The sequence below is a fragment of the Notothenia rossii genome (assembly GCF_949606895.1).
Source record: "Notothenia rossii genome assembly, chromosome: 10".
NCBI classification, from domain to species: Eukaryota; Metazoa; Chordata; class Actinopteri; order Perciformes; family Nototheniidae; genus Notothenia; species Notothenia rossii.
The window spans coordinates 43,776,930-43,801,957 of NC_136908.1; the positions used below are offsets into that span (position 1 = coordinate 43,776,930).

General features: G+C 44.4%; 1 protein-coding gene across 1 annotated transcript; it reads left to right on the forward strand.

Moving 5' to 3' along the window:
- Positions 1-197: 197 nt before the first annotated feature.
- lrig3 (leucine-rich repeats and immunoglobulin-like domains 3) lies at positions 198-25,028 on the forward strand. Its single transcript, XM_079653638.1, has 19 exons — positions 198-691; positions 6,731-6,802; positions 6,885-6,959; positions 11,403-11,537; positions 11,705-11,848; positions 12,429-12,572; positions 12,952-13,095; positions 13,918-14,061; positions 16,375-16,455; positions 16,975-17,046; positions 17,702-17,773; positions 19,318-19,481; positions 20,121-20,456; positions 20,563-20,844; positions 21,301-21,777; positions 23,616-23,774; positions 23,861-24,001; positions 24,123-24,377; positions 24,455-25,028. Exons 1-19 carry the CDS (start codon positions 501-503, stop codon positions 24,697-24,699), a joined length of 3,333 nt encoding a protein of 1,110 aa, XP_079509764.1. The 5' UTR covers positions 198-500; the 3' UTR covers positions 24,700-25,028.

The following is a 25,028-nucleotide window of genomic DNA, read 5'->3' on the forward strand; positions in this document are numbered from 1 at the left end:
TTGGTGATAACTGTGTGTTACTCATGTGCTCTGTTGCAAAAAATAATCCAAATGTTAATTCTGAAGTAAATGAATACATTTTGAAATATTTTCCAAAAGCAGCTCTCTCCCTGTGCACTAAAACATGATTTATTTTTGAATAAACTTCTCCTGCCTGGTACAAACCCTATACAGTCTATGGTACAAACCTGCAGGAGTCAGAGGCAGCAGCATGGACTACATGTCCCAGACACCCCTGCGGTCCCTCCCCCCGCATACCTCTGCTGTGCTCGTTCTGTGGTGATCCTGCTCAGCAGCGTGAGGCACCGCACAAAGTGAGAGCAGAGGAATGGGCAAGTTCCAGAGGGAAACTTTTCTTTTCAATTCCCCCTCCAGCGCCCTGAGGAGAGCCGGGGAGTGGATATAAAGCCTGCCGCCGCCGCACCACCTGTCTCTGGATTACTTTGGGGGATACCTCGCTGTTTGGATAAAGTAAAGAGGGGTCTCTGTCTGGCCGGAGAATGTGTCCCCCTCCGCAGGCTTCTCCAGCGGGCTGCGCCGTGTTCCTGCTGCTGGTGGCCGGGCTGCAGGCTGCGGCCGGGGCTCCCTCAGGCTGCCCCCCTCCCTGTGTGTGTGTCGGGGAGCTGGTGGACTGCAGTCGGCTGAGGAGAGGCCAAATCCCGAGAACACTCCCGGAATGGACCGTGCAACTGTGAGTCCAGTTAAAGAGCTTTATTCCTGTCACGGTGTATTGTTTTATGTTTCATTTGTCTGGTAATTATTGAAGTGCATTTCCACTCCTCTGCTCTGTGAGGAACACATGTTGTTTCCTTCAGCAACGATGCCATGATCCACATTCCTGCAGTACATAACCTGGTGTTACTAAGACCACCCCACACTAAACTTTAAATGGAAGGAACAAATATTTGATTGAAATTAGATCCTAACTTTATTCTATGTTTGACTTTGTAAACTTCCTGCAATGCTTTCTGCATCATCTGTAACAGAAGAAGTTGATTCCTGATCACCTAGCCATGAATCCATCCATGTGTCTTCATTGCTTTAATTCACTTTATCAGGACTTCTATCGGCATGTTGGATTAATAGAGGCACACGGTGGAGCACCAGCAGCCTCCAGTATGTTTTTACACTTCAATGTGCTTTTGTGAAGCCTCTTCATTAATGTGTTATACCTGTGAATAAATCTCCCCAGTGCCTGCAGGTAGGGCTTTGAAATGCAGGCGTTCTCATGTATCATTGTAGGGATGCATAGATGAAGTAGGAGTAGTAATCTTGCCTATACTAGCAGTTTTCAGTAGTAATAGCAACGCTATTAGTAATGATCATACTCATGTCTCCCACAAAGTACTTAGAATTGCAACTAAAATACATCCATGGTGTTTATAGTGGTCTGACAGCGTGGTATACACATTGCAATGATTGGTGTTGCTTCAGTCTTCAGGTTTCAGCTTCACAGACCTGGAGGCTTCAGAGCCATAACGGCATAAATCAGAGGCAGCCAGTGTGCAGCTTGGCCGGCTTCCTAAAGGAATATCTCCATTACTCTCCTGTTTGCCTTCTGGCTCCATCAGAGAAGACGAGGCTGAGCTCGGCCTGTTGGAGCAGAACCACCAAACACCACTTTAATGGCGTGTGTTCTCCTTTACAGATAATTATTCTTGCTGTATCTTTACTGCTCTGCGTTCCGCTGCAGAAAGTATTGGTTTTTATTGCCCTGTGTGGTGCTTGATTCACTGACTGGGCGAAGCCGTTGAATTTAGTTTTTCTCTTTCTGAAATGTGCTGCTCTGGAAATTTAACGTTGCCAGAGAAAACAGACCCAGCCTGAGCCTCATAACCAGAGCCGGCCTTCCAAAGTAAATGAAAAAAAAGTTCCACATGGGGGGAAAATTCTTTTCACTCTGGCATGCTAATTTACGAGTGGCTCTCCAGCACATCTTAAAGCCCTTAAACCGCCGAGCCTTTGTTTTCCAGCACCCCATTATTTCTGCTGAATTAGCAACTCCAGAGCCAGCGATGGTACTGATTAAGGAGGAGCGTGTTGGGATTAGCTTGAAACAAACTCTCAGAGAAAAGGGGGAAGGAGAAAGAAGGGCATGAAGCAGAGGTTCCCAAAGTGGGGGTCGCGGGCTGAAAGGTTTGGGAACCCCTGGCATAAAGAAATGGGATTAAGCCGTTAATGTCTGGAAAGTTGTTTGGGGAACATATTTATGTCTAGATGTAATGCCCCATCACTTTTTTATGTTTAAGAGCAATTTGAAAACAATATGTGCATTCATTTGAATGTAAATACATGGAGAACTCAATTACAATAAATACTCATGTGTTTCTCCGAGGGTATAAAGGCTGTCTAGAGACATCAGAGGACATGTTTGCGAGTGTTAGGACTAGGCTACATTTATTTGTCCAGGGAAACTATGAATTAGTGGAAAAGAGGGAAGTAAATGATCAATCTTACAGCTAATTAATTTACCAAAAGGCCCAAATCAGATTTTTTAAAAGCTTGAATAACAATAGAGTGCCACAGTGACGCGTCCTAAAACCCAGAAGTAAACTCCTTCCGGTTCCTTCGACAAAAAAGCAATGCAATTTCTCCATAGGATTTAGGAAAATAGCTCAAAATAAGGTCTGTGGTTGACACACATTTAAGAGAAGATAAATCTATCGATCATAAATCTATCGATTAGATTTATGATTCTAATCGATAGATTATCATAGAATGACAAAAGTAGGGTAGACATGTGGATATTATCCGGCTGAACAAAACGTGATCTGTCTCTTCAATGTTTGTCAGCCACAGACCTTATTTCCAGCTATTTTCCAAAATCCTATGGAGAAATTGCATTGGTTTTTGTCGAAGGACCCGGAACGAGTTTACTTCCGGGTTTTAGGATGCGTCACATGGCACTCAATAGAGGTTTCTAAATACTCAAATTTCCCCTCCTCGACTCCTATCCTCGAGACTTGGTGCCGCCTACAGGAGATGCGAGCAGAGGACTGAGGAGTGGAACCGAGGAGAGAGGAAGCGGTTAGAGAAATGAGAACTCCTCTCCTCTGAGTGGTCATTTTAAAGAGACGTCCATTAATGATGACAGGAGGCACAGCAGCACTCTGATGGACAGATGTGTTCATGATGACTTCGATATATTTACTTTTAATTCATTGACAGTGCGGTATAATGAGACAATAACAGGCTACAGATGCGAACATATACACAAACACACATATATTTATATAGGCTACAATTTCAGAATCAAACAAGTATGAGAGCACATAATAACGTAACACAATCAGAGACTGGATATAATCCCCCCCCCCTCCCCTCTCTCTGGTCGCTGAAATGGGGAATTGAAATTACGGGCCAAAATTTGTACAAATATTAAAAGTGAGCATAGGACACCAAACCAACTGTGAGCCGTCTGTCCGCCGCATCTACGCACTGTACAACACACACCTAGACACCTACTGCTCCTAAAGCATAATCAGACTACAGCCGTTGTGTATTTTATTATGTGAAGCACTAAATGGTCTTAGAAAAATATCGACTCTTTGTTTGTAGATATCTACTAAACTACAACATACAAATACAGAGAGTAGGCCTGTTATACTGAGTGATATATATTTTACACACTGCTCTGCTTTCTGCACAGACCTCACAGCTGTTCTCACTGTAAACATCGCGTTGCGATGAAAGCAGAACTAAAATAATATCCAGGGAATGCATGCAGAGCTGTCATTGGCTGAGATAAGTCCGGCCGTGCGTCACGCCTCCACCGTTCTCGGAAATGCATCCGTGGAGGAGCCTTGGAGGAACCATCAGTGTATCCTCGGTTATAGCTCCTCCAAAGAGCCTCCTCGATGCTCGGTCCTCGAAGTGCATTTAGAGAAATGAGATGTCCTTCAAAATGGCGCGCTGAAATTAATCTCCGGGTCACTACCGGAGGGCCGAGGAGTCGAGGAGGGGAAATTTGAGTATTGAGAAACCTCTTATAAGTCCCACATCTGGACGAGAATACTAATTCAATTATTTAAGTTTGACAAACATTTACCTGAGGAACTTGGTGGTTTTTGGACTTAAAGAAGAACATTTATTTGACCAAGGAAATAGACAGGAAGTATATTAGGAATTAGTTAACATTAGCAGTCACAGCTAATGCTAATGCTGCTATCTTCTACCTGGCTATTTTAACTAGCTACTCCAGCTAATAGATATAAGCTAGCAAGCTACATTTTGTCATATTAACAATACAATAACTAACATGTCATAGTAATTTCTTCAGATAACATAACCACCACTTCTATAATGTAGCTTATGTTAGCTTTTGGCATTACAACGTTTGACCATTGTTGGAAGAAGTAATTAGATCATTTGCTTTTGTTAAAGTACAAATACTATGGTCTTCCACTACATGTAAAAGTACTGAATTAAAAATTGTACTTAAGCAAAAGTACGCAAGTATTAGCATCAAACGTAACTCAAAGTATAAAAAAGTACTCTTTCTGCACAATGAATCGTTTCACAGTATAATATTAATTTCTTTATAAGTTCCTGTTTTGTAAGAGCATTTAAGTTTTGTAGTTTGTACTTTTTTTATCTGCATATCATGTGCTTTTATATGTAAAAAGTGTTAAAATAAATGTGGTAGAGTATTACTAAGTTTGCCCATGAAATGTAGTGAAGAAGAAGTGTAAAATAGCATTACATGGATTTACTCAAGTGAAGTACAATTATGTAAAAGCACCTAAGTACGATAATTGAGTATATATACTTAGTTACATTCCACCAATGTGTTAGGCTAACTCGCAGCCTTTTAAAGCTGTCGTCTTGGCTTCGTCCACAAAGATGGAAGTTGTGCATTTATGGAACTTAGTGCCAGCTCTCAGAGCGGCCCATCTATCCAGTGTTTGATAAGATGGAGGGGGGGGGGGCAGCAGGAACAGGCTGCAGCTCGTCTGCAGCGCTGTGTTATCTCGCTCCTCAGAGGCGCTTTGTGAGGGAAGTGGGAGTGTCAGAGCTACTTAGGCTTTATCTAAGGGAGTATGATAGGACACCTTTCCATTATGACCCACATCGTCTCAACTACACAACAACAACAACAACAACAACAACAACAAAAAAGCTCCATGCTTGGAAAGAAAAAGAGAAAGACAGGGGCTGGGGGGTTAGCATTAGCAAGGCTAAGAAGTAAAACTTGGGTTGAGTGCTTCGTGAAACTTTCACCAAAGAACAAAAACAGGCCCCAGAAAATTGGACAGGGTGTTTCAGACGTATGAAAGGCGTCCTTCTCGCTTTTCCCGGATTGTGAATACATTAGCAGTTGATAGGTTCTTCCCCTCCTCCAGAGCTCCTTGATGGATTCCAGATGAGGGAGGTAAAGGGGGGGTCTGGCACCGCAGCGTTGATCGTGCGCAGCACCGTCAATAACTCCACCACTTTATGCTCCGTTTGCCAGAGTCCTTGAGCTGCTTTTCAGGCCTCTTTTCAAAACCGGCCGCAAAAACAAGAGTCTCACAACGAGTCTCCCCCAGAGCCAGGACGCTGATCCAACTCTGGTCCACAGGGTTCTGGCAAAATGAAATCCTAGACCAGAGCTACTACTCAGGAACACAATTGACAATAAGTACAAATGTCTATGTGTGCAACAAAAGTCAATCTTTCTCAGGCTTCTCTAAGATATAAATACATCTGAAAGTTATCCAAGTGGCAAAAGAAAACAAGTTTTAAATATGTGACATCGGTTTGTGTTTTTCTGAGTCTAACTTGGTATTTAATCAATAGAAGCCTTGACACCAGATGTATCTATATAGCAGCTTTACTATTTTAGCGACTTTTGTTTTTGTTTTGATGGCACCCTTGAAAGGGAGAAGCATTTACTATTATCTCATTGTACATGTATAATGGCATTAAATGATTCTATTCTATTCTTACCAAATAAAAACATTATAAAACAGCATTTAAAAACAGTCATTATAAGGCAAACAGAATAATACAAACCTGAATGAAAGTAACAGTGCAGTGTAGGATATACATAATTAAATTAACAGCAGCGTGAAAAGGAAAGTATTCAGCCTGGAGGTACAGCGGTCTGGTTCTGGCCCGGTCCAGTATGGAAACCTCCACCTCAGAATGTGTACAGACTTCCCTCGCCAGGTTTGGGCCTCCTTCAGCTCAGAGGATCTTGACCTGCTATAACTTATCAGCCTGTCTGCTGTGGCTCTGCCTCTCAGCGGAGGCCTGTACAGTGAGCTGTTCAGTCTTGGAGGAAAGCCTGTTTCATTTGGGCTTGAATGGGAAGCAGTTTGTTTGGGTTTCTAACTGTTTTCATTTAAAAGAAAAATACTTGAACCAGTCTGGTCCTGTATCAAAAGTTTGTCCGTGAGTGACATGTCTTCAGTTTGAAATCAAACCCCCAGTCTTTGAAGCTAATTAGTCAACTTTCTTTAGACCCAGTTTTTTCTGAGACTGTGTCCAACCTTTTTCTCCAAATCTGCCTCTTGCTTATTTTTCTGACCATTCGGTTTCATTTCATCACCATGTGTTAAGCACCGTCTCCCTCTTTAATTACAGAGAATTTTCCTTGATGCATTTCCTCTGCTCACAGTGTCAGAGCACAATAAAAAGGACAATTTGTGTCATTATGTTTGCTATGTCAAACCAAATGTTAGACTGCAGCAGCGCACAAACACATGGCGTATACCTTTCCTTCATTTTGACTTGTTTTCCTCCACAGGGACCTGAGCCACAACAAATTGCGGGTGCTTGACGGCACTTTGTTTTCCAAACTACAACATCTAAGTGAAATGTGAGTATGCCAAAACTGGATTTGAAAGCCTTAATCAATGTCTTCCATTGGAAAATAATTGTATTTTTCTCAATGTGTACAGAAAGCTGAACCACAATGAACTGGAGGATATACCTGACCTGGGCACTCATGCTTCCAACCTCACAACACTCATCCTGTAAGTGAAGCCTCTCTCTAACTTTCTCTCTTCACACTGGGCTGCTGGGTAATCTTTGCCAGAGTTGTCGTTGCCGGTTAGAGCAGTGAGCTGGGAAAAGTCCCCCCCCCCCCCCGCCTTCCCTCGAGAGAGCAAAGTGTTTTGGCTGAGCCGTTCCCAGACGGGCAGACTGAGACATGGCAGCCATGCCCAGACGGGTCACATGCTGGAGGACAGACCCACACTAATGGAAACGTTTTGTTTGCCGGCTGTTGCTGTATTTTTAATCTGGAGGGAGTGACATGATGCTGGACAGAAAGAAAATCTGCCATGTGAAAATCCAAATTTGGTGATTTTTATGTGGATGGATAATATATCCCTTAAATGGTCACATGTAAATATTTAGGAAATTAATTGATTGCAATTTGCTACACTGCACCCATATAACAATGTTAATACATCCATGTTACACCATTATCACAATGTTATTAGACACATATTACACCCATGCAACACCTATTACACCCAGGTTGCAACATTATTATTACAAACAGATTGCACCCATATGATACCCATGTTACACTATTATTACACATATATAACACTGTTATTAAACGCATATTGCACCCATGTAACACCAATAATAGACCTATATTACACCGTGATTACATTGCTACTACAGCCATTATACACATTGGTGGTTGATATGGAATCAAGGCAGTGTCTCTGAGTTCCTAAAGATTTGACAATATGTTGGTGCTCCACTTTAAAGTAGCCAGTTGGCCCCAGTTTTTCTGTATAAATGCACTGATTCTTTACTGTAGGATTATTCAGGGTGAAGCCGGTTAACTTGTCATATTTCATCTTGTTCAGAATATTTTGGTTTATTGTTGTGCAATACAGGCTTTCAGAAAAACACAAGATATTAGTTTGTGAAACCTCAACAATTACATTTGCTCTTTGTGGCATGTCTCTCCGAACGGAGCGTTGTGAAGTCATTGTGGAAAAATGGTCTGTCTCCCAGCGCAATGAGGAGTATTCTGCATCAGACCCAACACAACGCCGCTTTGTCCTCAGACAATTTGTTTGTTTATTGCGCCTGCTAAACCCTGTAGAGCAATGCAGGCTCTAATTTCTTTATATTTGAGTTTTAAGTGACATACTCTTTGTATCAAGATGTTCCTAGGTTAAGTGAGTGTGTACTCTCAATAGTATATACAACCTTGAGAGTTGAAATTTAAGAAAACATGTAAACAATCATTAAAAAAACTAAAATGTTTCAGCTAATAGACCACATTTAAAGGTTAGTTACCAGGAAATGTTTAACATTACACTATTATATACACTATGTTACCTGTCATACCAGACCAAACTGTTATCTTTAGTTTCTACCTAACTACACCCATGCATGTCATCTCTCATGCATGAGCTGCTCTACTTGTTGGTCAGTGTTGTTTTTTGCACTTTCTCTAAGGCTTTTTCTATCCATAAAACAAACACTGCCTTTTGTGTTAAAGGAAAACATTTAAATTAAGACTTTTCTAATGAGCTGCTTTGATATCAAACAAAGACCCCAAATAGTGAATCTGTTACACTGTTGTCAGGTAGTAAATACTTGAGTAGGATTTATTCCAAATGAGTCAGAGCAACATGTAGAAAGAGCACCCACTGAATTGTAATTCACACTGGCTGTCCCCCCCCCCCCCCCCCCCTTCAGATTAGGTGGTGCTGTGTGATTTTCAGAATGTCTCTCCCTCCTTCAAAACCTCTGAGCTGGGAGGGTTCTGAAGAAAAAAGAGCTCGGGTATCGAGTAGCACTTATTCAAACAGCCAGTCAGACAGAGCGGCAGCTCTCTCTGACCTCGCAGCTCAGAGGGAAAACAACGGCAATAACCCTGCAGCTGGTAGTGATTGAGTCGTGATCATCTTAATTAATTGAACCATTTCCCAGGAATTCATGGAGGGGGTAAACCCCACCCCCTCCAAATCCCTCCGCCTGTGTTCAGGGGGTTGAACAAATGACCTGCAGATTCCAGGTCTGATTAGTTTTAGAGGAGGGGGACCTCTCACTATGTCTACGGAAATGGGAACCTTGTGAAGATGAGAGCAACAAACCAGAACAGTAGAGATTATATCAACTGTGACATTTACACAGCAGTTCATTCTGTGTTGGGGGTTCAACCAGGGCTGTTTGTAAGACACATGTAACGTTAGTGTTGAATCAGTTGTAGTCTGAAGGGCTGGTGACACCAACTTCCTCATTGAATGGAGACAGGGTTAGGAACAGTAAAGTGGCATGAGCAACAGAGAAATACTGCAAAGCAAAATGTCTTTTTGAACCTTTTAGGACTGTCACTATATCATAATCACTACATGACCAAAATAATTCACTATAACAATATTATTGAATTATCTATACAAAAGCTACAAGTAAAATTCACCTTTGTTTACTGTGAGTTTAATGTCTTAAATTAGTTATTTACAAAATGTAATCCTTTGTGTGTTATTTAAGTGATATCAATATTGCATTATTGGAATATCCCGGTTATTGTCAGTACCCTAATATATGGTGACCCTAGAACCTGAATAACAACCCCCATATTTGTCAGTACTACAGGCAATGTAGAAACACATCGTGTGTTGGAGTGTATGAGTGTGTGTCCCTGCAGTCACAGAGATGTGTTCAGGTGCACTACAGAAGACTACGGGATCATCGTTGCATGGATCTCATAGAATAATGGAAACATATTTGAGAGCCTCCAGCAGTCGAGCTTCAGGGTCTATCCCTCGCCGACAGACAGGAAGTGCGCAGACCCTCCCCCCTGAGAGAAACTGGAAATACTGGTTCTCTCTCACCGGGGGCCTCCCCTCTCTCAGCAAGCAGTCAGGGGAACATGAAAACTGAGATACAGGTGGTGTGCAGAGCTTTGTTTGGGACCTGTGGAGCGTGGAGAGCCCTCTGCAGACCCCCAACAAAAGAGCAGCCTGGGGGTCTTCATGGCTCTGATCTGTGTTCTACTGGAGCCCGGAAGTTACTGCACTCCAACAACTGTCTTTAGGTGTTGGAGTGCAGAGGGTTAGAGAGATGACCTCAGGCGCAGCACCAGGGGAGATGCTACACTGAGCTCAGGAGCTTGCTCTCCAAATGTTTTGCACTTTCTAAATGAAGACGCCTGTTTGTAAGGAAGCGTGTGCAGGAAGCAGTGAACAGGTGGAGGAGGGGTCATGGCTGGTTGGGTGGGGGGAGACATCTCTGTTTCTCAGCAGTGTGGGGCTGTCTCAGTCTGATGTGGACCTAACCAGTTTACACCTGAGGTCAAGACTAACCAGCAATGCCCCCCCCCCCCCCCGGGTGTGAACAGACACGTCTTTATAATCTTTTTGCTTGAAAAAACCCCCAATTCAAATCAAAACTGTTGATTATTAGTAAATCGATTAACAGTCTAAACTTAGGCACCTAACATTATTCCCTTAAAAGAGCCGAAACTGTGACTTGATGGTGGGTACGGGCCAAAGCAAACACCTGCTGTATGTTTTATAGTTTATAGGATAGTCTACCGAACATACTCGGATTAGGAATATCATTAATAACCAACAATATCGCGTATTTAAAGTTGTATATTTCTTCTACAATTTTTGCTAGAAACATCTGGGGGGCCACACTATGGTCAGCCCGGTCTTAACATGCCAGCTGCCACTCTCAGAGCGCAGTCTACACTGTGAGTCAGCTGATTGACAGCTTTGGTCAGTTTAATATGAATAACTCCACCTCCCAAATGAAGTCTCACAAGGAATCTGTCCTTGCGTTTTTTATTTTGGAGGTGGCTGGAAAATGAATGAGAAATGCTAACAGGTCTGCTGAGTGAGGGGCAGACTGTACCCATCGTATGAATACTGAACACCAGGCCTGTAGTCTGGTGCACTGGAGGGAATTCCTGCCCCCCCCCCCCCCCCCCCTCACTCTCTCTCTGCCAGTCTCACGCACAAAGAGGGCACTGTACGGCTGTGTTTATAACCAAGAGTCCCTGCACTGCAATTTAGGAGGCGTGCAGCCCAGGAAATTGCTGGCCTCTGCCGAGGCATGCTTTCACTGAGGGAATGGCATTCATCAGCCAAGTAATTGGCAGGTTACTTTTTAAAATACCTTGTTGGTAATTACCTTATAAACAAAATCACACATCACTAAAGCCAAAGGTTGTTTGAACTGCAGCGACTTGATCATGCTGAGTAATTTGTTTGTCATCTCTAAAATATGCATGCTACATCAGCAAAACCCTCTGACAGAGTTTCACGCTGGGTGGTAAGTTATAGCTTACAGGCGTGTGAGAGTTTGCCTTTTTATACCACAGGCTAATTGAGGGCCTTGACTGTTTGCATATCTGGAAACATGAAGCTGGTGTGAGCCACTGGTCAAATACACAGTATCTTTGTCATTTATTGGAGCGATGCTGTCTGTGTTTTCAGAGCAAACAACAGGATCAGCAGGGTCTCCGCGGAGCAGCTCAGACCCTTCCTCGCTCTGGAAACACTCGACCTCAGCAACAACAACATGGTGGAAATCAAGGCGGGCTCCTTCCCCGCGCTGGCCCTCAGGAACCTGTGAGTGTTTCCCAGAGTGTTTGTGCCTGAATGAGCAGAATAAATCTGAATGAATCCTTTTGTCTGACCACTTACAGATGTAGCTGTTGTGGTGCTTTAATGGACCTACATGTGTCTGTTTCTGTAACGACATTTCTTTATGTAATTATTCTGTGTTTCTTTGTCAGGTACCTCAACAACAATCGGATCTCCTCCCTGGAGACGGGCTGCTTCACCAACCTGTCCAGCAGTCTGCAGCTCCTCCGGCTCAACCGCAACCGCCTGGCCTCCATCCCAGCCAAGATCTTCACGCTGCCCCACCTGCTGCACCTGTAAGCTTCACCGTTTGACTCTCAATCAGGCTTTAGATTTTGAAGATATTATCCTTACAATCATCAAATACCCTAATAAACTGGAATCTCTTTACCTTAACATTTTGTTAAGAAACAAATATTTGCATTGCATTACCAATAAGATGCATACATTTTTTAATTCAATATCCTCTTTAGTTCAAATCTATAATATTTAATAAATCATATTGTTCCATAAGGGGTGTAAATAGAAAACATAATAATACATTGCTCTCAGATAATGAGTCCTGTGTTTTAAGATCGAGACTCTTCTTTCACTTCTCTACCACGATAGAAACGAGAAAGATTTTCCAGCCACATGTATGACAATATTCATGATTCTCCTGATAAAGAAATTCCCCACTATCGACTTATTGTGAGTGGGTTATCACTGCCATCCAGTAGCATCAAGCCCTCCCAAACCTAACTGGCAGTGTGTGTGCGTGTGTGCGTGTGTGCGTGTGTGCGTGTGTGCGTGTGTGCGTGTGTGCGTGTGTGTGTGTGTGTGTGTGTGTGTGTGTGTGTGTGTGTGTGTGTGTGTGTGTGTGTGTGTGTGTTTCAGGGAGCTGAGCAGGAACAGGGTCCGCAGGGTGGAGGGTCTGACGTTCCACGGGCTGCACGCCCTCCGCTCCCTGAAGCTGCAGAGGAACGGCCTCAGCCGCCTGATGGACGGGGCCTTCTGGGGCCTCAGCAACATGGAAGTCCTGTAAGCTGACAAGAACTGTGCATAAAGTCCTGACCTCCAGAACCTCCTGCTGGTTCGGGTCGAATCTGACTGGTGTACTACTTTCCTCAATAATAAATATTATAATAAATATTTAAATAAGTACGCACACATGGACAACCATGCTCATTTTTAACCAGTAGTCTGACATATAACAGCTTAAAAGGGTGTTTAATACAAATGTTTTGTGCTAATGTAAGAGCATTTAAAAAACACAGGTCAAATTTGACCGGAACCACCAAAGTGAGGGGGGGAAAGGAACACAACAGGAGGTTTACATGTAGTATAGAGTCTCACTATGTGTGTGTGTGTGTGTGTGTGTGTGTGTGTGTGTGTGTGTGTGTGTGTGTGTGTCCTACAGGCAGTTGGACCACAACAACCTGACAGAGGTGAGTAAGGGCTGGCTGTACGGCCTGCTGACCCTGAACCAGCTCCACCTCTCTCACAACGCCATCAGCAGGGTCCGGCCCGACGCCTGGGAGTTCTGCCAGAAACTCAGCGAGCTGTGAGTCCACCCTTTTTTTCTTTCATACTTTTTCCGTCCCCCCTCTGCACCCTCTTTCCCTCCCCCCCTCCATCCCTCTCGTTATTTCCTCCTCACTTTCCATTCACACTCTGAACTCCCAATACTTCTCTGTGTCGTCCTCTCCCCCCGGGCACTCCTGCCTGCCCTCCCTCACACTCCAGTTCCTCCTGACTCACGCACTCTCACACACACACACACACACACACACACACACACACACACACACGCACACGCACACGCACACGCACACGCACACGCACACGCACACACACACACTCACACAGCATCTCTCATGCTCTGCCAGCACATTACCCAGCCCTCTGCCTTCACTTGAGCCACAAACATCGGCTCCGGAAGTACCACTTATTTTTCCTGTTGGCAATCCCATCATACTGTAGTTTCTTCCCTTGTCAAACACTACGTTACCCACACACTCCAGTGATTTTCTTCCATACCAAAGCACATTCCTGGCAGCAGATTGAGTTCCCTTTGTTGTGGCTGCTGTTTACTTCAGCGGGCCGCTCAGTGTTTCTCTCAGACAGCTTGTTGTTCTTATCCCTGTTTCTGCCGCTCTTATCACATGCAGCTGAGAGTAAACAAGCCGCCTGCCGGCTGGGAGCGTGCCCACCTATCTGATGCATTCTCATCTGAGTTTACTTAAAACCTGGCTCCTCACAATGTTTACTTTCACGATTGCTGTGTTGTAGCAACATTTGATCACCTCGTACAAAATGAATGTTATCATAAAACCAAATCACTACATGTTTTTGACTGGTTGTTTGTATTTGTGTTGTTCTACAGCAACCTCTCCTCCAACCATCTGTCCAGACTGGAGGAGTCCAGCTTCGTGGGCCTCAGCCTGCTGGACCAGCTCCACATCGGGAACAACCGCGTGAGCTTCATCGCAGACGGAGCCTTCCGGGGCCTCTCCACCCTGCACCTGCTGTAAGTTCACGTAACGAAGCACAACCAGGCGGAAGGGTTTACTCATGTGTTCTTCCACCTCCTGTGTGAATCTGATCTGACTTCACTCATTAATAGGATATCATATGCAGTGAATGTAGTTACAGGTTATTACTCCCAACCCCTATGGAACAGATGGAATCTGAAATGTGATTTTAGCAACATGCTTTTTCTTTACTCTTTAGCGTTTTTTGTACAGGAGCTATAACATTCATGAATACGCTTGGTGAGATGATTTTATTGCTTGGAGCAGATCCAAGCTTAGTTAGTCTGGTGGTCTTGTGTGCGATGCTAAGCTAATCCTGTCCCAAGTCAAGCTCTCATTTACAGACATGTTGTATCAATCCTCTTTTTGAAGAGAGGTCAAACTATTGCTTTAAGTAGACTCTGTTTCATTACGTTTTTCAGCTAACAGAAACACTATATGTAGGTCCCCTTCCCTAAAAGCCCCCCCCCCTCACTCTCCATCAATCCCCTACCTGAGTGGAAATATCCTGCCCGATTTGTTTTGGGGATGTGAAATAGATTACTGTGTTGAGGTCTCCTCGCACACATAAAGAAAACCTCCGAGAGGCACAGCCCAGACTCCCCCCCCCCCCCCCCCCAAATCTCTCCCCTTCCTCAGCCTGACCCCCTCTCCCACACCCACCCAACCCCCCTCTTCCACAGAGGGGCTCCTTAACATTTCCCCTGGTTGGGGTTTTGGTTAAATGGAAACAAATGTGTGCTGTGCTGCTGAGGTCACCACAGGGCAGGTGTGCAGCGAGGTGGAGCCTGAGGGCACACACACACACACACACACACACACACACACACACACACACACACACACACACACACACACACACTCTCTCTCTCTCTCTCTCTCTCTCTCTCTCTCTCTCTCTCTCTCTCTCTCTCTCTCTCTCTCTCTCTCTCTCTCTCTCTCTCTCTCTCTCTCTCTCACACACCACACACACACACACACACACACACACACACACACACTCTCTCTCTCTCTCTCTCTCTCTCTCTCTCTCTCTCTCTCTCTCTCTCTCTCTCTCTCTCTCTCTCTCTCTCTCTCTCTCTCTCTCTCACACACACACACACACACATATCCTTCCTCAATCTCAGTTGGCCATATCCAGGCCTGTTGAGGAGGAAAGAACAGTTTGAACGTATTAGAGCAGCTGAGGGGTCCAAACCGGTGACTTAATGCTGTTTCCTGCTCCTTTCTGTGGATAGCAGGTGTGATGTGTCCATATTCCTTTCAGTGGCCACTGTATGAGTTTGATAGGAACGTAATCATCAGGTTTTGGTGTCGTACCCTCAAATAAAGTGCAGGTGCTCTTTAGAGCTGCTCCTTCGTCCTGACGTTCGTAGATCAAACACAAAGGAATCCACTCAAGTAATGGCAGAGAAACCAATTCTGTGCTCACAGTACAGGAACAATGTCAGCTTAGTAAAACACTGTGACTACGCTAAGTGGCGATTTACCACACAAAGAGGTGGTGTGTTACTTCATACACACACTAATCTGCAAGATGTGCTAACCGAGCCAACTAGCTAAAGTAACGTTAGCTTGCTCGTTGTGTACAAGTGAACATCATGAAGTCAGCACAACATGTGCTACTGCATATATTGAGAAGTAAGGTGTTTCAGAGTTAGAAGTATTTCGTTTTTTGCAAATAGATCTTTGGTATATTGTGTTGTATAATAGAATGCAATTAAAAAAAGTACCCGTCTACTTTTTACTGTTAATTGGTCATACATTAGCAAGCTTCAGTTAGCTCTGTTTATGGATTCAGTTAGCTACAAAGCAGTTGCTGGCAGTAAGTAGTAAATATCTACATTATCCGTTAGTCTCACTCTGAGGAGCAATGTCTTTGAAGATGAAAACTGCAGGTTAACCAAAACAACTCAACCCTTAGAATGTGTTAAATACCTCAGATGTGTTATATATTGAATGGAAGACGGAGATCTGCGGCAACCCTTCCTCTGAGGGTAACTCACACACATCTAACTGCACACAGAGTATATTTATCCTCAAAGAAGCTGAGAATGCAGCACACATGTTGTAGTATAGCATGCCCTGTAAAACTGTTTCTATACAACACAGAAAACCATGGCAGACTTTAAAAGTGCTGCAAAGGCGACGAAGGAACTTCCTGTGAGGCATGGAGCGGCTTTGAATATCATTTTAAAGTCTCAAACATGAGACGTGAAGCCGCATTAGGTTTTTATTAACATCGTAAGTGCAGTTGTGTTTTTGGGTTAGGGTTTTTACAACGTGGTCTGTCTTTGTTTCTTCAAAAGGGATCTCCAGAATAATGAAATCTCCTGGACCATTGAAGACATGAACGGCCCTTTCTCTGCTCTGGACAAGCTGAACAAACTGTGAGTTCCTGCTCAAGGTGTTTCACCCTCACTATGTGACTTCCTGCAAATAAGAAATTCTTCTTTTGTTTTTTACAGTTGTTATTCTGAGTGTTCTACAGTTTTGCAATACAACAATGCAACAAGTGTTTGTCGAGCGCTTTAAAGTCAAATCTGATTGTAGGTGAACCTGTGAGACACTCTGGGGTCAGCAGACCATAATAACATGAGGCTAGTCAACAACATCATCTCTGTGTCCTGGACAGTGAATATGACTGACTCCTTTGTGCACCTGTCGTTCGTAAAATGAAATACTGAGATAAATCCCGGATCAAATGTATGTTCGAGGGTCTTGAACCAGTTGTGTTTTTCAGTGATTGTAATGTTATGTTAAATGTCTTTTCCTTGTATCGTGTTATATTTGTCCTTGCTTGATGTTGCAAATGGAGCTGCTGTGATGCAAGAACAATGCCAGACTCGATGTGAGTATTTCTGAATCCTAAGAGTTAGAAGCTGATACAGAGTTTTGTTGTTTCCCAGCTTCCTGCAGGGCAACCAGATCCGCTCGGTGACCAAGAAGTCTTTCTCTGGCCTGGACGCGCTGCACCACCTGTGAGTTGGCCTCGTGTTTCACTAATTGTTTCCAAAAGTTGAGCTGTAAACTAAGCAGGGTGAATCACACAGACACAGAGGCTGTTTGTTTCAGTCCTCTCCCAGTCCTCCTCTTTCATGTGGAATGAAGACAATGTATTTTTACTGTAGTGCCAGACTATATTGATCACCAAGGCTAGTGTGTGTGTGTGTGTGTGTGTGTGTGTGTGTGTGTGTGTGTGTGTGTGTGTGTGTGTGTGTGTGTGTGTGTGTGTGTGTGTGTGTGTGTGTGTGTGTGTGTGTGTGTGTGTGTGTGTGTGTGTGTGTGTGTGTGTGTGTGTGTGTGTGTGTGTGTGTGTGTGTGTGTGTGTGTGTGTGTGTGTGTGTGTGTGTGTGTGTGTGTGTTTGTGTGTGAGAGAGAGAGAGTTTGTACAACAGCTGCATTTGATTCTAATTAGAGTTTTTTCCCAGCCAAGCTGAAGCCGCCCAGACTCGGCCTCTCTTGATTAACACAGCAAACTCCTGCCCAGAGTTTTATTGTTCTGGAGCCCAGACCTTTTTTTCTCTCCATTGAAGTTGTTGCAGCGTTCCCTCACAGTACGGCTGATGTTGGCAGAAAGAGACGCCATCTTTCCTCAGGGTCTCACCAGTCCTCTTTCTCTTCTCCTCTCCACAGAGATCTGAGCAATAACGCCATCATGTCTATCCAGGACAACGCCTTCTCTCAAATGAGGAACCTGCAGGAGCTGTGAGTAGGACTGTTTAAACACAGCTTCAGTGAGTGTGACAGGGTGGATGTTGCACAGAGCACCAGGTGAAAGTCATTATGGTCTGCTGGGAAAGGCAGCAGCAACAGGTTCCACAAGAGCAGGGGTACTCAAACCTTTTTGTTAAAGGTCCACTTGTGAATTTTATACAAGGTCAATGGTCCGGATCCATACCATTAAAGTAAAAAAACTCTCTTTTCCTCCGTACCCAAATCTTTTAAAAACGGGGGTACAATGAGCGGATACAGATTTGCTGCCAATCTGACGTCAAATCGGCGGCGGACCCAAAGAAAATTGCTATCAGAAACAATGCCTGACGTGTTTTGGACGTAACCACGTCTTTGTTTACATTAGCAAGCCTCGCTAACACTCAGAGCTAACCTGTACTGTCGAGCACATTAGTTTAAAAAGCAGGAAATAAAACAAGGAACTCACCTTATGATAAACCCGCAAGAGAAAAAGCATTTGTGCTTCATACTGTTTCAGAAATAATCCTTGATGTGGTTTAGAATAGGATGGCGTTTTATCACAGCAGAATTTTACTTTATCAGGCATTAGGTCCGCCTCCTCTTTTTTTTTTTTCAAGCTAAGGACCCAAAATCCAAATTTCTCTAACAGGGCTGCAAAAGAGGGGTATGAGCAGTATGAGGCATGGCTACAAGGGTGAACTATTTGGTATTTTAAGCAAAAAACTTAACAGAAATGTTTTGTATAGGTATGGCCCTACAATATATGTTTACAATATTGCAAAATAGGTCCACTTCAATTTACATCAGAATCAGAAATAATAATACTTTTTTTAAATTTTTTAATTTTTTAATTTTTTTTATAATGGGACACAGGGTTCGGTCCGGATTGATTTGCAGTTCGGTCCGGATCCGGACCTTGGTCCGGAGTTTGAGAAGCCCTACACTAGAGCATTGATTCCAGTGTTGCTAAACAAAGGAATTTCAAATATTTCCCAAAACTATTCAGACTGAATGGTTTGCATGTTGGACACATTTTCCACACAGTTTAGCAGTTTTAGTCTCTTAATTAAGCAAATCAACTATTAAAGTCCATTGTAGCAGTGAAAAGGAAAGGAAATATAAATATGTAACTCTTAACTGCCTCTGGGGCACCAGCAGGGAAACTGAGAAGTCCAGGCAAGAATATCCTTTGGAACATTTATTTCAATGGTCCAATATCATACATAAATGCAGTTATAATTCTTTCCCTTCGGCCTTTCCTATGGATCTCCTCGTGCTTAGCATGATTGAAAAACCATATGCCATAATGGTGCACTGAAAAAAAAATCGTAAAACAACTACTTAAATTACACTGAAATAAAAGGTAAATTCAGCCACAAGAAAACAAATGTTTACCTATAAAATAATATAAATCAATATACAGCTCCGACATCACTATTAGTTTCACTAATCAACCAATTGTCCTCATAATCTACTGAAGTACAACATGTCATATAGAACAGCCGTTTCCAGAGATGTAGGAGCGTTGAATGGAGCTCTGTGCTGTCTCCCTGCAGGCGGCTGAACACCTCCAGCCTGCTGTGTGACTGCCAACTCCAGTGGCTTCCTGTCTGGGTGGCAGAGCAGAGCTTCCTGCCCCGCGTCACCGCCAGCTGCGCCCACCCGCAGACGCTGAAGGGCAGCAGCGTGTTCTCTGTCAGCCAGGACCAGTTTGTGTGTGGTAAGTGAGGCATTCACTGTGTGCAACACCTTCACACACACACACACACACACACACACACACACACACACACACACACACACACACACACACACACACACACACACACACACACACACACACACACACACACACACACACACACAGCTTTTCCATTTACGAGCAGACCCAGATTGTTCAGTATTTTCCTCCCGACTCCTGGACAAGCTAATGAGTCTCCTGAAGAGACGATGTGGAAATGTACTGGGTTCAGTTAACAGCTCTCCTGGTTACTGTCATGGAGAGCTACTGAAATATTTCTGTTTCTCTGACAAGAAAATGCAAACATTATACCAAACATTGCTGAATGACCATTTCCAAACCTTATTACAGAGTCATGTTATACTTTTGCTATCACACTACATTACACATGCTGAAAAAGCTTGTATTGGCACTTTTAGTTATTCACCTGGATGGGTATTTTTGTAAATTGTATTTTGTGTAATTTCCATTTTTATCTCTATTTATTAATATGTTGCTATTTTTGGCTCTTGACTTTTGTTGTAACAATGTACATTTGTCCTCTGTGGGACGAATAAAGTTATTCTGATTCTGACTACAGCATAGTCACTTTTAAATAGTACCTTCCTGTCACCCCAGATGACTTCCCGAAGCCTCAGATCACGCTGCAGCCGGAGACGCAGTCCGCTCTGAGAGGATCCAACGTGACCTTCATCTGCTCCGCGGCCAGCTCCAGCGACTCGCCCATGACCTTCTCCTGGAAGAAAGACAACGAGGTCCTGGATGACGCTGAGATCCACAACCAGGCTCACCTGAGGGTGCAGGGTGGCATGGTGGGAGAGACGGAGGTGACGGAGTACACCACCACCCTGCAGCTGCGGGACGTGGAGTTCTCCAGCGAGGGGAAGTACCAGTGTGTCATCTCCAACCACTTCGGATCTTCCTACTCCACCAAGGCCAGACTCACCGTCAACAGTAGGTTTGGGAGGGGGGAAGTCAAGACGTTGCTGTGTCTGGATCTATAAAGTCCATTTATTTCAAAGTTCTAAATGATCTGATTGAAGTTACTTTTCTTTTCCAGTGCTCCCTTCCTTCACCAAGATGCCAATGGACCTGAGTATCCGTGCCGGAGCGACAGCCAGGCTGGAGTGCGCCGCCGTGGGTCACCCCTCCCCTCAAATCGCCTGGCAGAAAGACGGAGGCACGGACTTCCCTGCTGCACGCGAGCGCCGCATGCACGTGATGCCGGAGGACGACGTGTTCTTCATCGTGGACGTCAAGGCCGAGGACATCGGTGTTTACAGCTGCACGGCCCAGAACACCGCTGGAGCTATCTCTGCTAATGCTACGCTAACGGTTCTAGGTAAGAAAAAACCTCAATCGCCCCTTTACCACCAAACCGGTTCCAGGGCCAGTTTGTAGCTAGTGCCCGATTGCAAACCATTTGTTCCTGTTTTCAAACTGGTTCGCATTTGGAACTAAAAACCAAATATGTTATAGAAATAGAAATATCTTTAATGAACAAGGACCATTAGAGATTAGCTTCGGTGGCTGGCTTAACATGAACCATCTAATACCAGAGACACGGGGTGTTGCTAAACTGTCAATTCATAAAAAAATTGTAAATATGCATCAGTTGCTATTGTGACCGTCAGACAGTGCGTTACTACTCTCCAGCAGTCGAACCAAAGAAGCACCAGCATGGAGCTAGAATCTTTCTGTGGAAAATGTTCAGAGCTTGCAGATGTGGACGCAGGGCGTGTGTGATGATAGATCAGATCTTGACTGATGGATAATTCTGCTGTGGTCCTTTTTACAGAAACGCCTTCCTTCCTGCGGCCCCTCATGGATCGCACCGTGGCCAAGGGGGAGACTGCGGTCCTGCAGTGCATCGCCGGCGGCAGCCCCCTCCCCAGGCTGAACTGGACAAAAGACGACAGCCCATTGGTCGTGACTGAGCGCCACTTCTTCGCGGCGGCCAACCAGCTCCTCATCATCGTGGACGCTGCAGAGGCCGACGCGGGGACGTACACCTGCGAGATGTCCAACACTCTGGGAACAGAGCGGGGGAACGTCCGGCTGGCCGTCATCCCTAACCCCAACTGTGACTCCGGAGTCCAGGGCGGTGTGGGGGGGGGCATGATGGCCGGGGCAGGAGTGGAGAATGATGGTTGGACCACGGTGGGGATCGTCATCATCGCTGTGGTGTGCTGTGTGGTGGGCACGTCCCTGGTGTGGGTGGTCATCATCTACCACACCCGGAGACGCAGCGAGGACTGCAGCGTCACCAACACAGGTGGGTGCATGCTGGTACCTCTGTACTATATAACTACGGCTGTAGTGGTAGACCTGCCACTGTCTGACTGGCGTAGCATTAGGGCTGCAACAAACGACTAATTTGATAATCGATTAATCTATCGATTAATGAAACGATTAATCAACTATTCGGACTATTACTGTATGCCTTGCACAATTTCTCAAACGCTCTGATTTAGCCATCAACTTTTAGATTTAGCTTGAGGTTGTTTTAGGCATGTGGAAACTGACAATGAAGACAATAAAGATGAATACTTGATTCAAAAATACATATATTATTAAATTAACAAAACACATTTTGAACAAAATTAACATTGCTTTTTATTTAAATTAAATAAATAATATTTCACATCAAAAGAAACAACAGTGTTTTAACAAATCGTATTAAATAATGTGATAACAGAACTGTAAACAGAATAGCTGAAACTTTAACAAAATAAAGAGTAACTCAGTTTGTTGCTGCTAGCATAACACCTGACGGGGAAAAGTTACTTGTGGATGGGGGGGCTACAGAGCTACCAGAAAGACAGTCGAACCCGGTGCATTCCTCCGTCTGAATGTGGAGCACTTTTGCTAAATGTTTAGACAAATTGCTTGTGTTACCGCCCTTACATGATAAACTCTTATTGCACTTTTGGCAACGAGCATCGAGATGGGTAAAGTTTAACCACTCCTCGGAGCGCGTTCTCTCCGCCATCTCCGCAGTGTGTTGCTGCATGTAGCAGCCGCGTGTGTGTGTAAACTGCCCCGCCCCCTCGCACACAGACGCGGGAGAGATCTCGTCTGATCAAAAATACATCATAGACGCATTTGTTTGTCTTTTTGCATATTAGAAACGAGTTGGCGACACTAAGACTGCGATATAATGTTTTTGTAGCAATAATACATGACATATATGTTTTAAATGTCTCCAGTACCGATAAAAAGACCAATAACGTGTGAGCTTAACGGCGCGTAAAACACACGTGATGACGTCACCAACAAATCGACGACTGAATTAGTTGGCAACTAATTTGGTCATCGATTTTAATCGATTAAGTCGATTAGTTGTTGTACCCCGACGTAGCATCATTTAAAATTCTTGGACCTGCGCACTACAGTCTGCATGAAACTAGTATAGGGTGTAAACAATACATATAACTCTGTAAAAACTGTATAATTATTACTCTTGATTATTACATTCATTTAAAGTCCCCTATTATATTTTATTTCAACAATATATTATATTATAGGTCTCAGATATATACAGAACATGTCTCTGTAGTGTTTGGCTGAAACACCAAACAGATCATTGCAGCATCCCATAACCCCCTCTGTTTCAGCCCTGTTCCTAAAGTGCCGATTCTCTGTCTGTAGCTTTAAATGCTAATGAGCTGCTGCTGGCCCCGCCCCTCTGAGATGTGATTTGTGGCTGGCTTATTTTCAGGTTTTTATATAGATGGATCAGGACAAAAAGAGGCGGGGTCTTTGTTCCTGAAACTCTCTGTATAAAAGGCATGAAAAAGTAGATTTAGCACAAAAGGTGACCTTTAAATTCAATTCAAAGCATATACAACTTTCTTGCCAACATAGACATTTACCCTAAATAACAATACGCCTAAATGGCACTTACAAAGGGTATCATACAAGTGCAGCTGAATATGTTCACAATGAAAATAAATGTGTATGATATAACTTGATGACAAAGGTTTGTGTAGCTAATGCAGTACCGCTGAATGTGGTTGGGCTTATAGACAGGAAATGTACCTGCAGGATTCTTGCTTTTCACTTTGTTTCAACTTCAAGTTCATGTACTAACTTTACGTCCTCCTGCTGCAGATGAGACCCACCTGCCTGCAGACATCCCCAGCTACCTGTCCTCTCAGGGCACGCTGGCGGAGCGGCAGGACGGCTACATCCCCTCGGAGAGCGGCAGCAGTGATCAGTACATGTCTTCATCTCTGAGCGGATTCTACCTGCAGCCCAAAGACATGAACGGTAAAACACCTGCTCATCCTGCTTTCTTCTCAAATGTAGTTCCTGCTCTGTTTTTCCTACATGACACTGTTCCTTCATTCGTACAGGATTTTGTCAGTTGGACACAGGAAGTGAAACAGACATGGAGGCAGCCATCGATCCTCTTCTCTGCCATTATCAAGGACCAATCAGCTCACTGCTTCGGCGAGACAACATGTACTCCACTGAGCCGTCAGACGTCTTCACAGGTGTGGACACATCCTCTGTCAAATAGAAAGTGTTCCTAAAGTACAGCCTCTATAATCTGTCTTCCTCCCTTTCTCCCCCTCCCTCCCCCTCCCTCCCCCTCCCCCCCCCCCCCCCCGGCAGGCTGCTCCATGGACCAGAGGCCCGTCTACGTGGACTCCTACAGCGGCAGCCTGAGCAGCTCTAAAATGAAGGACTACTTCCTGTCTGAGCACTTTGACCTCTGCTCCTCCTCGGTCCTGATGCAGCTCCCCAACGCCAGCCTCCATCTGGGCCCCCCCCACCAGCAGACTGACCTCCGCACCTCCATGGAGGAGGCGGAGGCCAGCATGTACGGGAAACCTCACGAGGGTCTCTCCCCCTCCAGCACCTTCATGGGTACGCCTTCAGATAATCATTCCCCAACTGTCTGGATTGTGTCTGCACATTGTTCTGACTTCTTCTCTCTCACTCAGGAACGTTTGGGAAGGCCCCCTGGACCCCCCACAAGGACCTGTACCCAGGCTTTGGCCCGCACTCGGTGACGCATCACGGAATAACTCTACACGAAAATCCTTATGCCGCTCCAGACGCAGATTCAGACCTGGAGGAGAGTCTCACCAAGGACTCTGTGTCAGAGCAGAGCAACAGCATCTATGAACAGCCGTTTGACCTCCTGAGGACGGACCCCCCCCGCAGCGCAGGCCCAGCACCTAGCTGAGCTGGGTTTAAGGACCAAAAAGAGAAACCTCTACCTCACTGAACGGACACTTTGCAATAAAGGACTCCTCAAATGTGCAACGAGTGAATGTAACAGACAATGTGATGTTCCAGAGAAAGAAAAGGGAGCGTTTTAGCAGCTTCAGTTAAAGAATATAGATGAATATATACATTTTTTATATAAAGTTTATTCTATTTTGTAAATTGTATATAAACAGAGTATTTTTGCTTACCTTTTGAGTATTTTGCAGCCCTGCCTGTTCAGTTATTCCAGCTTTGAATGAAACCATGTTTTGCACACGTGTAAACAATAAAGCAGCGCTGCCTTCA